This window comes from Cryptomeria japonica, chromosome 1, assembly GCF_030272615.1.
Source record: "Cryptomeria japonica chromosome 1, Sugi_1.0, whole genome shotgun sequence".
NCBI classification, from domain to species: Eukaryota; Viridiplantae; Streptophyta; class Pinopsida; order Cupressales; family Cupressaceae; genus Cryptomeria; species Cryptomeria japonica.
This window is the reverse complement of record NC_081405.1, coordinates 233,072,094-233,088,255: the sequence shown is the minus strand read 5'-3', so window position 1 is coordinate 233,088,255 and position 16,162 is coordinate 233,072,094. Positions and strand designations below refer to the sequence as shown.

General features: G+C 36.6%; 1 protein-coding gene across 4 annotated transcripts in view; it reads right to left on the bottom strand.

Moving 5' to 3' along the window:
- The window catches only part of LOC131042255 (uncharacterized), a 41,731-nt gene extending 25,932 nt beyond the window's left edge, over positions 1 to 15,799 (bottom strand). The window contains exons 1-3 of one of the 4 annotated variants that reach the window (XR_009105152.2): positions 15,471 to 15,799; positions 15,244 to 15,359; positions 14,935 to 15,130 (exon numbers count right to left, since the gene is read on the bottom strand). Coding sequence is in view for 2 of the 4 variants with exons in the window: in XM_057975593.2 (XP_057831576.2) it covers positions 14,935 to 15,085 (151 nt within the window). In the remaining 2 variants the exon portion in view is untranslated. Of the gene's footprint in view, positions 1 to 12,634; positions 13,203 to 13,246; positions 13,574 to 14,934; positions 15,131 to 15,243; positions 15,360 to 15,470 lie in introns of those variants that run through there. The other 3 variants (XM_057975593.2, XM_057975594.2, XM_057975595.2) reach the window with 3 other exon arrangements.
- Positions 15,800 to 16,162: the final 363 nt, after the last annotated feature.

The following is a 16,162-nucleotide window of genomic DNA, read 5'->3' as shown; positions in this document are numbered from 1 at the left end:
ACATTTGATTGGAGTAAATGGAAACTATCTTAGGGGCTATGCTAAGGTGATTTCAGTTGGGATAAATGCAAAAGTTTCAAATTAAACAACTAAAAAGTTGATGTTGTTTGAGAGTTGAAAATGAATCATTGGAAGTATATTATTGTGTAGATTTGACAAAAGCATTCAACTGAGTTCCAAAGAATGGACTCATTAAGAAGCTATATGATATTGGAGTTTCAGATGGCCTCATTACTGCCATGATAAAACTTTGCCACTTCACAGTAGACTGCTTCCAAATTAAGCACAGCCTTCTGACCGTATAAGGAACACTTTGGGGCTAATAGCGGGCTTCAAACTCTGACCATATTTGGGATCTACACAGATGAACTCAAGTAATTCCGAAGTGAAGATCACAAGAAGATAATAGTTATCTTAAGCATCGTGTTCTGAATTTCATACTTCTTTTTGTTGATGATATGGTTTTTTTATCCTCTTTCCAAGAGTTTTTGTGGGAAAGGTTGGAAAATTTGTGATCCATAAATAACAGGAGAGAGATAAGACATCAGTAGGATGAATCACTTATGAGTTTAAGGCCCAGAAATATTTTAGATGAACAAGTAATACAAATTGTCAGTTCTGTCAGGTGGTGGTATGAAGATGCCTGTTTCTCCAAGGGATGGTTTGAAAACTGTGAGTTACCTAAGGGACAGTTAAGAGACTGCCAGTGTGATGAAAGGGTCAGTTGCATCCAATGAAAGAAGCAAGAATGTAAAATGAACAGTTCGACAATTCCTCTTCAAAATCCCATTCTAGAGCCATCCTACGCATGGGGAGAATCCTCCAGCATCTATTTAAGGACAGGAGGTTGAATTTGACCATCGGAGGCTTGGGAGAACAATCCAATCTTCCTGTTGCAAAACACAATACATGAGAGAGTGAGAGTGCAGCACAAAGGAGAAGTTCCAAGCAAATAAAAAATCTCTTTGGTTAGAAATACTCAGTGCCAAAGAGCTCTAGGAAGATAGGAAAAACATGGAGTGAGTTAGTCACTCATGTAACTGTTTCTACCATCCACGAAAGCTTGGAAGATGTGCATTTGCCAATTCTAGTTGATTTTCTTCACCTTGAGCTTTCCAAGATAAATTTATCTTTATGTTGTCATTTGCTTTTGTTCTTATTTGTTAAGGAAGCATACATTGTCCTCCATACTTCAATGCACACTCTAACTCTAACTCAAAGGAATTCTCCTATCATTTGGATGAAAATTCTAGTATAGCATGAGGATGAAAATTGACTGTTATACTACACATCTTGTAGTTAGTTACAGATCAATTAGTATGAGAGCAACAAGTTCCAAAATAACCAAGGCTTATAGGAGTTTTTGGTGACACGTACAAAATTTGTGTATATAACCATATTTCCAAAAAATTTAAAAGTTTTTACAGAAATTGTTGGTTGCACGCTATTGCTATGACAAAGCCACTAAAGAAAAAGCTTGAGGGTCTCCAAGCATCCCATAAGCAAGTGTTAATAAAGAGTATAATTCTGTGGGAGGAGGTGCACCACATGGAAGAAAGAATTGAAAAATCACAAACTGGCAGGTGGAACCAATAAGAATTTGTCATTATAATCCTTGAGCAATTGCAACAGAAGTTGAAAGAAAATATGAATTACTATCAAAACTCCAACATAATGAAGCAAAGAGGAAAGAGGACTTCAAAAAGAAAGTGGACCAACCTTTACTTTAGAAGAGCAAACAATGAATATGCTATACAAAATGAGCACCCATGAACATGTTTCCTTCCAAGATGTTAAATATGATAAATACATTGGCAAGTTTGATAATCATGCCAAGGGTATAGACTTCAAGCCACTAACACCAATGGGCTATGATAGAAGGTTTAGCAAGGGGAGTTCCGGAATATTCAAACCTATCATGGTTGAGTAAAGACCTTAATATGAGGGCTTCGGATAGAGGAGTATGGAGATTGATAAATGCTCAAAGAAAGGGTCTATGCCATGCACAAACTAAGGATGGTTAAAGGAAGGTGAAAATTCCTCTACTATTATTTTTGTGAACCCTCGGCATGATTGTTGGTAGTCTCCCAAACATAAGAAGTGATCAGAGCAAGTAGAGAAGCCTTTGAAAACAAAGACACCTTTAGATAAGGGAGGAGTAAAGAAGAAATGCAGAGATTAAACTCCACCTACTTTACCACTAGCTAGGCCTAGGAAGGAAGCAAGCCATCATGTGGAAAATCAAAAAAGGTATGCCAAACGTAAATCACTCATCTTCTTTCTCAATTGCAAGAAGTAAGGACATGTTGCACAAGGATCCATGTATCATGTTCCTTGTACTAGTTATAGGAGAAGTAACCAGTGCAAGATAATGTACAAGATTGAAGGAGCCAATGTTCCATAGCAAGGATTAGAAGAGAAGAATCAAATCTTCAAGAAAAAGAGAAGAGGAAGATCAGGTAACAGTGAAAGGAGATAAGAAGTCAATTGATTTAATTATGTGCGAAGTACACAGCTATTGTTCTCATTGCAAGATTAAAGGGCATTGAGATGAGAAATGTTAGAAGCTCCATCCAAAGATTTATGCAAAACATGGCAAAGAAACGAATGAACAGCCACTACGAAAAAAGGAGGAGAAGAATACAAAACACTAGGATCAAGGAGAGAACAGCTCTCACATAAATCTTCACTAACATTGAATGGTAAGGGTGTTGGCAATTGACACTCATCCAGTGACTTCAGGTGACTTTCAGTGGCTGATTATTTGTTTAGGGTTGTCATTGATGGCAACTCTTCTTGGTGGTTCGATCCGGCAGTCGTGATCCATCTTATCTAGAAGTTGGTGGTAACCGGTAGGTAGTTAACAGGGTATTTCAATAGCATTTTGATCCGGAATGATCTCCGGTGATTGCGGTGTTTTTGGTGATTATTTTTGTGATCTCGGTGATTGGAAAGACCTTTAGGAAGCGTGTAGTTATAATCTTTTGGTCTGGTGCTATGTTTTGTTCGAGATTGAAGCCGACTTGGAGCTACACGTTACACTTATTGAAGCCGACTTGAAGGAGATTGTTTTTGTGGTAAGATCGGATATATAAGATCGATTTGGCGATTGATTTTCAGCATTTTAGTGATGTGGTGATCTGTTTTGGTGCGATTGAGCGCAGTTTCACGTGCGCATTTTGCTTTCAGAACAACCGGTAGCTGACTGAGACAGAAATAGAGTATTCAGCAGAGCAAAGACAGTCAGAGATTCAGAGCCTAACCGGAACTCATTCTTGCATAGTCAGATGTTGATTAAGAGTTCATTTCATTGTATTTACTCATTGTAAACAAAAAGTAAGTTAGTGAGACTTCCCTGAAGGTTGTAGTCTTCCGAGCAATTGTAATTGAACAGTGAGCTCTAGGCAGTGAGCCTGAATGCAAGTGCATTCCCCATCTATGTAATATTTATGTACTCCTAGCCATAGTATATGAATATGTGGGTTCCAACCTGTTGTGACCATTTCACACATCGCCCCATTAAAATGGGGGCCCCCTCTTTTTGCTCGGTTTTGCCTGTTTTTCTCTCTGCTTTTAGGGTTTTGGGTTAGTGAGTGAGTCGTCTGGATTAGGGTTAAGCCTTAGGGTTTCCGTTTTGATGTTTTCAAGCCGATGTCTAGTCCAAATTTTGAAGATTGTTGAGCTTCCTCTCGTAGGATGCAATTTTGAAATAAGGTGAGTCTGTTAGGAGGTCAAATGAGTTTGTCTAGGTTCAGTCAGATTTTTGAATGCAAGTCCAAATTTTGCTTAAGTGTTGATGATGGAATTGCGAAATTTTGTTTGAGTGATTTTGACCAAATTTTGGAAATTTTGATAATTGATCCCAGGCATTGGAAATGGCCTAATTTTGCCTTGTGAAGTGACTGAAGTCTTAAAAACTTGATATTTTGGCCTGTGGAAGCAAGTTCGCTCCTGTCCCTCAGTCAGGGACCAGGGCGAAAATGATATTTTATGCATCCTGGTTATTAATTTATTTCATTTGTCTTGTGCAGGGTCGCCAGGAGATGCAGTTGAACGCGAATTGGAGGTTTTGAAAGATTTTTGGGACTCAAAATGGCAAATTTTTTAAGTTTAAGGTCAAATCGCTCCTGTCCCTCAGTCAGGGACCAGGGCAAAATGACTCACTTAGACCATTTTGACCTCATTTTGATCAAATTGAAGCGTCAAGGACGTAATGGAAGGTGAAATCAACATGATAGAGCGCCAGGATTGAGTCGTTTGCAATAAAAAGTTGAACTTTTGCCCTCAAGGACAAAATATCGCTCCTGTCCCTCACTGAAGGACTGGAGCTTGTTTCTTAAAATTCAACTGTCCTTGCAGGACTAAGGCGATTTTTGGATTGGAAGAGGTAAAGGAGGACATCTTTTGTCCATTGAATATAATTTGAAGAAATTTGCAAACAAGGAAACATGCAGTGAAGACAAATCGCTCCTGTCCCTCACTGAAGGACCGGAGCTTGAAATCCAAAATTGCCTTGTCCTTGAAAGATTTGAACGATTTCGCGATTTGAGAAGAATAAGGGAGGTACATTTTACTCGTTGAATATAACTTGAAAGTACCATAATGAGGAAAATTGGCCCTAGAAGCAAAATCGCTCCTGTCCCTCTGCCAGGGACCAGGGCGAATTTTAGTGATAGCTCCCGTCCCTCTCCCAGGGACTAGAGCGATTTTCCTTATAAAACAAGTTTTGGGCAAAGATCAAGTGAGTGTTAAGTTTGAGGCAAGCAAAGGAAGCGTAACGAATCCATTGAATATAATTTTGAAGAGTGCAAGACGCCAGTGAAGCCTATTTTGTCCTAGGCGCTCCTGTCCCTCTCCCAGGGACCAGAGCGATTTCTTCCTTAGACAAGTTTCTCGCCAAGATGAAGCAAATTCCATGTCAAGGATGAGTGAAGGGGAGCATGGCGGATCCGTTGAAGATAGTTTTAAGTATTGGCAAAGAATGATTGAGCCTACAAATGCAAGTTCGCTCCTGTCCTTCAGTCAAGGACCAGGGCGAAATCTTAGTTATTTTGCCTTCCCTTCCGATTTTTGATGAATCCAGACCAAGGTACAAGGGGGCAATGATGTTTGGAACGCCTCGAAGAGAAAGTAAAGTGTCAAAGACCGCAAAAGTGATGGAAATGCCCAAGTTCGCTCCTGTCCCTCTCCAAGGGACCAGAGTGATTTCTTCCTTAGGCAAATTTCCCACGAAGTTAAAGTGAGTTTCATGTCGAAGATGAATGAAGGGGAGCATAATGAGTCCGTTGAAAACAAGTTTGAAGGTTGGCAAAGCACGAACAAGCCTACAAGTGAAAGTTCGCTCCTGTCCCTCTCCTAGGGACCAGAGCGAAATAGTCAAATATGCTTAAACTTTGAAGGCCACGTTCGTTTCAAATGTTCAAGAAGGAATAAAGAACATCATTTTACGCCTTGAAGACAATTTGATATCAATATGATGAAGGATTTGCACCATAGACTAAAGTTCGCTCCTGTCCTCCAGTCAAGGACCAGGGCGATATTCACTAGACTGGTCATTTCTTTCAGAAACCACGTCAAGGCAAGATCGCACAAGGTCAAAAATGTCTTTGGGAAGATGATAAGCAAGGAACCAAACGTCAAAAAGTGACTAACTTGAGCAAAGAAGCAAAATCGCTCCTGTCCTTCAGTCAAGGACCAGGGCGATATTCATAAAATCAATCATTTTTTCTTCCTAGATCACATCAAAGCAAGGGTACACAAGATCTGAAACGTCATTTGAAAGGTGATGAACAAAGAGTTAAGGTTAAAAGATGACAAATTTAAGCTAGAATTCAAAGTTCGCTCCTGTCCTCCAGTCAAGGACCAGGGCGATAAACACTCAAATATCAAATTTGCTTTGTAAAGGACAAGTAAGTATGCGTGGAATGAAAGAATAAAGTTGTTACTTGCCTTGTGATATAAATTAGTGATTAAGGAGGCGAAGACCAAGGAGTAAATGCAAGATCGCTCCTGTCCTCCAGTCAAGGACCAGGGCGATAATGATCTTAAGAGGCATTCATATACAAAATTGAATAGATCAAGCTCGAGATTCCCAATGTAGATGTCAGTTTCAACGTGGGGGAAGTGGTTTTGTACGTAAAAGGCGAGAAATTCAAGAGCAAAATGCTAGATCGCTCCTGTCCCTCTCCCAGGGACCAGAGCGATGTGGTTTGTACCCCTTACATCTCCCATGTTTTGGCGCTAACATCATTTTCAAATTATTTCAAATGCTAAATTTCGATAAAATGGGCATTTAATAAGTGCGCACAAGACATTTAATTAATTAATTTGGCCTTTAAAAATCGAAACTATTAAATACGAAGGCATTAAATTAATTAATTATTATTTTAAATAAATAAATTGGGGCGCTTGGGTTTTATTTTCCATATTTTAAAAAAGTCGGCCTTGATTTTTATTTAAAATTTGTTTTTATTTGCCTATTTTTCAAAGTTGGCCTATGGGGGATTGAAGAGGTAAGCACTTATATAAAGGGGGTGTGATATGGCATTTTAAAACATCATTCAATCATCCTTTGCATGCGATTTGGAGAAGACAATTACAAGGTGCGAATTTCATCAAGGAGAGGTGCGAAATTTCCATTCGAAGGGGAGTGCGAACTTGGTTTGTGTTCAAGTGGAGTGAATTTGCCATCAAGACGTTGAAGACCCCAAAAGTTGGCGAAGTTGACAAGGAAGGCGCCTTTGCTAGAGGAGGATCACGTTGAAGACTTCAAACTTCGTTTTTGCCTAGGCGAATTTCCTTATTTTGCATCTTTTTAGAGTTAGCTCTCAAAGTGAGGTATGGCGAAGTTTTCTTTTGTCTAAATTTTGAATGTTGATCGTCATAGTCTTAATTTAAATTTTGAATTTTGAAAATTTGAATTTCCAGTAGCTCAATCGTATTTAGGAAATGATAACTCAAGGACTTATCATGAAGTTTCCTAAATTCAATCTTTAATCTAATTTATGTTTATACATTGCAAAATCTATTTCTTATTATGGAATGTTGTGTAGGTGTTACAATGGCGACCCCAAAGGCGGGAGCATCCACCAGTCGTCCAGCTCTCATGAAGGAAGATCAGAAGAATGAATGAAGAATCTTCCCGAAATTCCAATTGCTGAGATCGAAGGAATCGTGTCTAGATTCATTGCATATGCTAAAAAGGAGCATTGGAAAGGGAATAAGATTTTAGATGAAAGGTTGTTATAGATGATGTGGCACCTTAATTGTCATTGGTCTATGTCTCCTAGATTTTTGTGCCAAATTTAATATTTGGCTATGCATTTAATGTTGTGCAATAAAAGGGGAACTTTTGTAATAAAACCCTAATTAGGGTTTAGGTGTCATAATCTTGGCCATTGATCTTCTTTTTGATCTGGACCGTTCATTGTAATTGAGGAAGCTATATATACCCTCATTTCTTTTCATTTTGTAACTAGAGAAAAACTAGAGATTAGATATCAGCATTAGTGATTAGAGATTAGCAATTTGATAGAAGCAAGTATTTTGTAGCAAGATTGAGCTTTGAAGAAGGAATTTCAAACAATTGTTGTTCATGATGACTTTGAGATCAATAAAATATTGAAGTTATGGTGTTTTATTGCAATTCTTGTGGTCATCTTCATGGTTGTTTGTTTTCTTGAATCATTCTCAATCAAAGTAGTGTTTTAATTTGAAGGACAAAGTGTTGGACTTGATCGTCGGTGAGATTCACTTTCCAAACCACTAGCTTCTTGCTGATTGTAGGAACGCCTTGCGTGGTCAACTGGATCAACTTGAATCACTTAAACTTTCAATCATTGTTGTATCTTGGATATGTGCCTTCGTGGTAGTGTCTATGATCCTTGATGAATTGAAAAAAATCATTTGTTACCTTAGAAGATCGCATCAATTTCAATTTTGTTACTTTATGGCAATATTGAAGTTGGTAGAATCTTGCCAGGTCTCGTCCACATTGAGTCATTCTTAGGATTAGATTATACTTTATCTCTTGCAAGCCCCACTCTTTTGATCTTTTTTGAGAGCTTGTTAGTATTAAGAAACCCTGTTCCTGCAGTTCGGATTTGGCGTAAGACCCCTTGATGAAACAGCAATCACAACGACCACTGGTGCTTATCCACACGTAGAGACCCTACTTAAAAGAACATTGAAGTCACCCTAACTGATCCTTCTTGCGATATCTTCAGCAATTAGAGATTTTATTCAAGAGAGGATAAGGTACCCTTGGGTATTTTATTCTGTGTATGATTGTGTACAAAATACACGTCAACACAACCCCACTGTGGTTTTTCCTTTTCTGGGTTTCCACGTAAAAATTTCGATGTTGTGGTTTTGTGCATTCCTTGTTTCATGTTTATGCTCTTATCTCTTATGCTTTGTTAACCAGTGGATAAAGAATAAGTTTGTGGTTTCAATTTCCACTAGATCACTGATTCACCCCCCCCTCTCAATGATCTATGATTCTAACAAAGGGGTTGTCATGTAATTCTTGAATAGAGCATTTACTTGATTTGTAAAGGAGAAAATGATGAGTTGCTTCTATTTGTATAGTATGAGTAGCATTCCAAAAAAATTATAAGGATCTAGTTATGTTCAAGAAGTTAACCCCACTTGCAGAGCAAGCAAGGACTATTCACTCACCATGGATGAGCATGAAGATGATGCAGGGATGATTAACATATAGCCCCTAAGTCATACAACTTCACTCAAACAAAATAAAATGCATTGGTAATCAGATTTAAAAACATGCAACATGAACACTAGATTGTTCATTCAAAACCTCTTGCAAACAGTACTATATTCACTCTAAATTGAGACTACAAATGGTGCAGCCTCATGGGATAATAATAACAGTCTCAAAACTGATATAAAACTGAAGTACAACAGCAGAATAATCTAAAGACAACAACAGAATTCATCCCTTCAAATTTTCTACCAAAAACTGTGAAACAAGCTCATCAAAAACTTGCAATCCTCAACACAAAATCTGCAACAACTCAATCATGGATTCCAAAATCCATTTGTTGCTATACCTTCTCCTCCAAACCTGCAACGACATGCCTCCCAGCTAATTTTTCCTTCTCATCCATTCCCCACTCACTTTCCCTCCAAGAACTCCCTTTAAATAAATGAAAACTTGCCATGTCATATTACCACTCTCTAATAAAATTTAATTTCATTATCCTTCATTTGTCTTTTCAAAATGCAATGCCTACCTTCATGAATGTCATTCAAATGTAATTTGAATTTGCATTTCATGCCCAATGAATGTTCTCTTACACCTTCTTGCAATTTGCTAAAATTGGCCATCCTTATTGTAGCACTAGATTCTTTGCATGTGCATTTTGTAACTCCAAGATTCTCTGTCATAATGCTTTTAATGGTTGTCAGATGCTCCTGCATCAGAAGAGCATGTCCCCTTTAAGACCAAGATGGGACAAGAATGATAGAAAAGGTAAAGTAATGGGTCGATTTCAGCCTTAACATTTCTTTCACTTATGATTGGCACTCACATCCACGTGTTGTGTATAGCAAGGAAGGGTAAGTGGGTTGCCCAGTTACATGAGATTACATGGTTTCTAGCAAAATCGGCAATATGAACATTTTCCAGTGTGTAAACATTCAAATTTTTTAATGGCAAAGTTGTCATCGTAACATGTAATTTATTCAACTTCTAGGGAAGGGGAATTAATGCTGTTTATATTGGCAAGGGAGATACTGTGCTTATCATGTATGAGCATGGGAACAAAATACAACTACTTGGGAACAGCAAGTAGAAGAAGCAGTATATTCACTACCTGTGCATAGCAAGTAGGGTGGAAGAAATAAAGCACTCCAAAAGAGGAAGCTTTGGATAGCATGAGGTTGGGAATCCACTTCTAGGAAAGAATAAAAGCATCTCAGTGATGGATTACATAGCCACCATCATTGTATTTTGCACAAAAGCTTATCACAGATGTAGCATGTACACAATTCTAGTATGAGGATCCATATAGTTTAAGTTGTTTTAGCATTCCAAGTAGCACTTCAACTAGACTGTATACATTAACATATTGTATGCGACTGTCATTGCAGCATATATTTCATTCACTGCAACAAGTTGTATGAATCAGCTTGTAACATGAAGAAGCCATCATGCCAATTGTTGTGATATGGTTTCTAACCCGTGGAAACCATTGTAGTAGGTTGTGTCCATTGCAGAGGTTGTAGCATGAGGTGTTTCAGCTAACAGCTTAAAGTTGTAGAGGCAGTGACAATTATTAAGATGATCATGGAAAGAGCGCCAAGGAAACACTGATTCCTTTTTACATTTGCAGGTTGCAAGTGAGACAGGGCACCACTACCTTCTATCTCAAAGCACTTCAGTGTTGAGCACCACCTTGGAGAATGAAAAAGGAGATGTGAGGGAGGCTTGTTCCACACACAAGGACAGATAGTTTAGAGGAGAAGAAGTTGTTTTATATTTCAAAATAAGCTTTTGTGGAACCAAGATGCTCTCTCAAAAGAGGGGTTTGATCTGTGGAGGTGTGATCTACAAAAATCAGGAGAAAGATGACAAATAATTAAGAGAAATCACTTCAAAAGTTTGACTAAGAAAAAACCCAGAAGAACTAGCAACACAAAATTGGAGCTTCCATTTAGGGGTCGTTTCAAAACTGCTACATTTTTTTGAGGGGCAGTTTTGAAGTGACTGGTTCCCTAAGGGGCATTTAAGTAACTGCCAATCTGATGAAAGGGGCAGTTTCATCCTGAAGACAGAAACAAGAATGTGAAATGAACAGTTCAATGGTTCCTCTTTGAATTCCCGTTTGAAAGCATTCCTATGCACTGGGAGGATCATCCAGCATTTATTTAAGGACATGAGGAGGCTCGATTGGAGCATTGGAGGCTTAGAAGTTCAATCCAATTTTCCCATTGCCAAGCACAATACACAAGAGTAAGAGTGTAGTATAGAAATGAAGTTAGTTATATGCAGAGTGCAAAACTCTTTAGTTGGAAGTGTTAAAAGAGCACTAGCAAGTGAGGAAATGCATGGAGTGATTTTTTCACACTTGTAATTGTTTCTGCATTTCAAGGAAGCTCAGAAGATGTGCGTTGTGCTTCCAACTGATTTTTCTTGCCTTGAGGTTTCTAGGATAAAGCTACGTCTCTATGATGTGATTTGCTTTTATTCTTGCTTGTTTAAGAAGTATAAATCAACATCCATGCTTGAATGCAAACTCTAACTCTAACTTAAAGGAATTCCACTATCGTTTGGATGAAAATTGAAGTAGCATAGCATGAGTAATAACTATTGTTGACCATTAATTTAAAAAAGTATAATCTTGTAGTTAATTATGGATCAATTTGGCTGAGTTTCGTCATCTTTACCTGCTGATGGTGAGCATTATATTAAAGATTCACTTCGCTCATCAGGAGGAACAAATTCAAACTGAGATTGCTACAGAACACGCATACTTAAATGTACAGTTTACTAGTCCATCATTCAACCGGAACTCTGCTTTCTAGTCTTTGATGTGCAAGGGATATGTTTCCATAGTCATACATCGGTAATAGTTCTTTCAACTTTATTTCCAGAATATTCCATTCAAAACGTGCATTTGGCAACTTTCAAACCCAAAACAACATATGGCTCTGAGACTCGGGATCTTTTCTTGATTTTTTTTATTTGAAGTGTACAAAGAGACTGGATATTTATGAAACATTGTATGATTTGGTGTAAGTACAATGTCCACAATTGACCAAAGTAGATCAATGGGATTAAAAGCAGCAGCAAGTTCAAAATAATCGAAAAAAGGATGTGTCTAATACTCTGAACTGTAATACACCCCAACCCAATCACCAAAGAATAAAAAGAAACGAGATCCCATTTACATCTGTATGGCTGCAGGTTGAAATGTATCCATTGATTGCATGCTGACGAAGTGTCAATTTGTTACACTAATTTAGGCGAGACATCATAGAATGAGTCATAGTTTATGTGTGAACTGTTGAGTCTCAGAAATCAATCACAAACAACCACCCAATCTTATAAACCGTGAGATTGGTATAAAGATATCATTAATAATTAGCATCACTAAGCTTCAACAGCAACAGAACTTCAAGATCAATAACATGAAGCTTCCATACAGGATGTTATCGATGTCCAGGAGCATTACTAGCGATACAGATGAGCCTAAAAAACTAATGTAGGTATTCAGTTCCTATTTGAGGCATTCTGTGAAAGGAAACAAAGGAATTTCGTGCGAGAACCTGATGATTTGTCTCATGCTTTAGAATTTCAAAATTGATGATGAGGCAGTGATATCTTGAGCATTCTAGTTTTCACTTGAAAGAAAAATTTCTGTTAAACACGCTTTTCAGAAGTCCGTTACGACGAATATTTTCAGAAAATAAATTGGTTCAGATTCACATTCTCCATAAAGGTAAAGCAATAAAGCAGCTAATAATTGGCAGGAAATGTCGTGAAAGTTTTAGGGCATATTTGTAGTAGGCGACCCATGCCCAACCCCACTTTGCACTAGGGCAACCTATATTCTTTAGGACCACAATCTAGGCATATAATCCTGAAGGGAAAACAAAAAATTGTAAATACCTGTCCTTCCTTCGGTTTGTTGGCTGTAATTTTAGTTTTGGTACTAGAATTTACTCCAGCCCGCTTAAAAACTTTATTTCATAATGGTTCTGATGGTAAGAAAGTTCGACTTTTCCTATCGGCCATATGCTGGATCAATCAGCAGCATAACTGCTAGATTACTAATATTCCAGATTCCATTAAAAATCCTTCAGTGCTGATTAAGAAAAACACCATTAGCTATTCCAACAAATCTACATGAAAGGATTCAAGAAGACAAATTTTAGCATCTCTGATCAATAAATATTGATCATATTGTCCAAAGGGTTGTGACACAATGGTAATGGCGCACTGTAAAAGTGTAGGAAAGTGTCCCTGCCTCAAACCCTCTTCACTACAATAAAATTACCTACAACTCCACTCAAGCGAACATATACTAAGGTTGCAGGGTAAGAACCACGTTTTACGCGTAATCCAGGGATTACAAATCTTAATAATTGAGCTCGAGGTTATCCGACCCCAATTCAAGGCTGTTTTAGCCTTAGTCAAGATTTACCAAGCAAACAAAACACTGGTGAACAATCCAGCTTATGTATATGCATACTAAGAAAATAATTTGCAACAGGGGAGCACCTGTAATGACAAAATTTCCTAGTTCCAACATCGACGTGGTTTAAAACCAAAAGCAAGAATAAGAATTTGGCCTTGTAGACTTATCCTGCAGAAAACTGATCCAGCTTTTTGTATCTTGCTAAGCTTTACTTCCTCCTCATCTCTCGATGACATAAATGTGAGTTGGTGTGAATCACAACTAACTTTGCACCCTTATCGTCGCCTATGGCAATGGCTACCAAATAAATTACTAGACTAGTGTGTTAATTGAAATGCATTTCCATCGGAAATGCTGCTAAAGTCTCTGGAAATGGCAGTCTCTAACCATGTTATAGATTTTCTCAGACTTTAAGATCAGAGTTCTTGAAATGTTTTCAGAGCTTAGTCAAAAGTTCTTTTTATTTGAATAAGCATCTCTTGGAACTTGGAAGTGATGTAGTCAGTTTTTGATATATGGGTTTATTTGATACAGATATGCTTGTATGCTGGACATTTCATGACACTGTTATTTAGTTTTCATTAATCTTAAAGTGTAAAGCAACATATTTGGGCAGTGTCTAGAGATTATACAAGTTAGTATTTAAGGAGTTATCTATGGTGACACTGTATTATTCAGTTTTCATTAATCAAAAAAATTTCCCATTTAAGATTATATATCAACATTTTTGTTTTTTATTTTATTTTATTTTTATATGCTTTTAACTCATGATCATATGTAAGATTAAATTTTCTAATTTATTGTTTTCCTTCACACAAGGTGCCTTTTTCATATGATTGTCTTATTTTTTTCACATATTTTTTAAGTTACTTATTGGTGTTTGGATACTCTTGCATAACATTCAATTTGCCCATCCACTTGATATTTTGTTTCAACCAAATTCTCTTTCTTCTACTTAATTTTCTTCCATTATTATTGTGCCCTTCATTCTTTTTAGATAACTTAGCAACCAATCAAAATTGTTGTCTCCATTCCAAATCTACTAATTGAAAAGGTTTTAATAGTTATGAACATATTCGACAAAAGAAGTTATTTTATTTATAAAGTTATCAATGATGATTCTCTTAATAATAAAATAATATCCTATTATTAAAAAAAAATCTTTTAAGTTAGATATATTAAAAAGAATCTTGAAATATGCTTATACCATTTTAATCTTTAAAAAATTGATTTTATATTGATTAGAAAGTTTGGTTTGGGGCATTATACACTCCTCAATACAAGTCACCTTCTATAAAAAAGATATGATTTGAATTCAATATTAGAATAATTTTATTCATATGTAATAATATTCAACAAAAATATAAGAAAAACTATCTACTAAATTGATATAAACATTTGTCATTCAAATCAATTTTCAAATAATATTTTGATATTATTTAAATTAGTTTTCTTTAATTTTTAATATAAAAATAAATTGATAAATTCACTGTATATTATTTAATTTTTAAATTATTAAATAAATAATATTCTTTTTAATTTAACTAATTAAATATATACACGAATGTGTTATTATTTATTTTACCTTAATCAAACAAACTAAAAATAATTTAGTTAAAACTAAATTATTATTTAATCAAATAAACACAATATTTTGAGTAATAAAACTAAATTATTATTTAATTAACGGTATATTCAACTTTTTCTTATTTTAGAATTCTGTAAAAGCAAATGGCTGATCTTCTTTTCAAAGCTAAGAAGAAAAACTTACAGTGCAGCTTTGCTAATACATTGTGACTGTAATCCCGAACCAGCCACGCCACCACGTTTGTTATGAGAAATACGATTGAGTATAAATATCGTGCGACCTCAGCCCGCGCGCCCCTGCTTTTTCCTTCACAGCACCACCGCAAGTATCCCATATTTTGCCTTGCTCTATCACCTCTCAGCAAGAATCAAATTATCCTCTGTACATCCACAATTCATTTGCAATCATACATCTTCTTCTCTTAATTGCTTTAGCACTCATTTTGCCCTGTAAAAATATGCAATTCGGAAAAATCTGGCACAGTAGACTTACCTAATATTCAGACAATTTTTCTTTACATTCTCTTGACTGTAAATTCTGCTTTAAATTTGTGCAATTGTCCCTTAGTTGCCCTGTCCTTTCAGCTTTATCCTCAAAATCTACTACACCTGCAACATAATTTCATGGAAGACACAACATCAATCGCAAAAATCCAAAGATCCGTAAAATAAATCACTATTATTTGAAAATGAATGAAAGATTAATAGTGTTTAGGCAACCTGAGTTAAATAATAGCAATTTTCACATTTATTATGGGCTTGCAGCACTGCGACTCCAAATTTCACAGGTTTGAAGTTCCATTTTTCGGCTTCAAATTTGTAAAGCTCTTGACATCCGAAGAATATGTCTTTCCATTTACATCCAAAGAATATGTCTTTCCATTTACATCCAAAAAAAGCGTTTCTATGTAAAATTAATGTCGAATCTCCCATCCGCCATGATATTCTTCGTACAGATTACTGTCATTTTTCTTGTATAGTTTCATGGTTGCTTGCAAGGAAAATTTGCAGTAAAGTTAAGATAACGTCCTTGGCAATTTACTTTCTTGAAGAGCACGAGACTATTAGTTGCACGCCATATAAAGGTTCAAAACTGAATGAACGCGGAACGAGAACGCTCACTCGTTCCACGTGGAAGTAAGGACAAATACAACACGTCTTATGTTTTGCCATTTTACTGAGGTTCGTGTAGGTCAAGAAATATAGTTGGACGACATTGGTATGTCCCTTGTTCGTAAAGTTTCGTGTGCAAAGTTGAATATACCGTTAATAATTGATATGGGAATTTTTTGACGGGTGTTTGATGTTATTGGGGTTTTCATATGAGTGGGGTTTTGGTAGTGTATGCAATCACATGATTACCTATTTACCAGCCGTCTGTCGAAAAGAATTATGGGAAATTTGAACGTCAT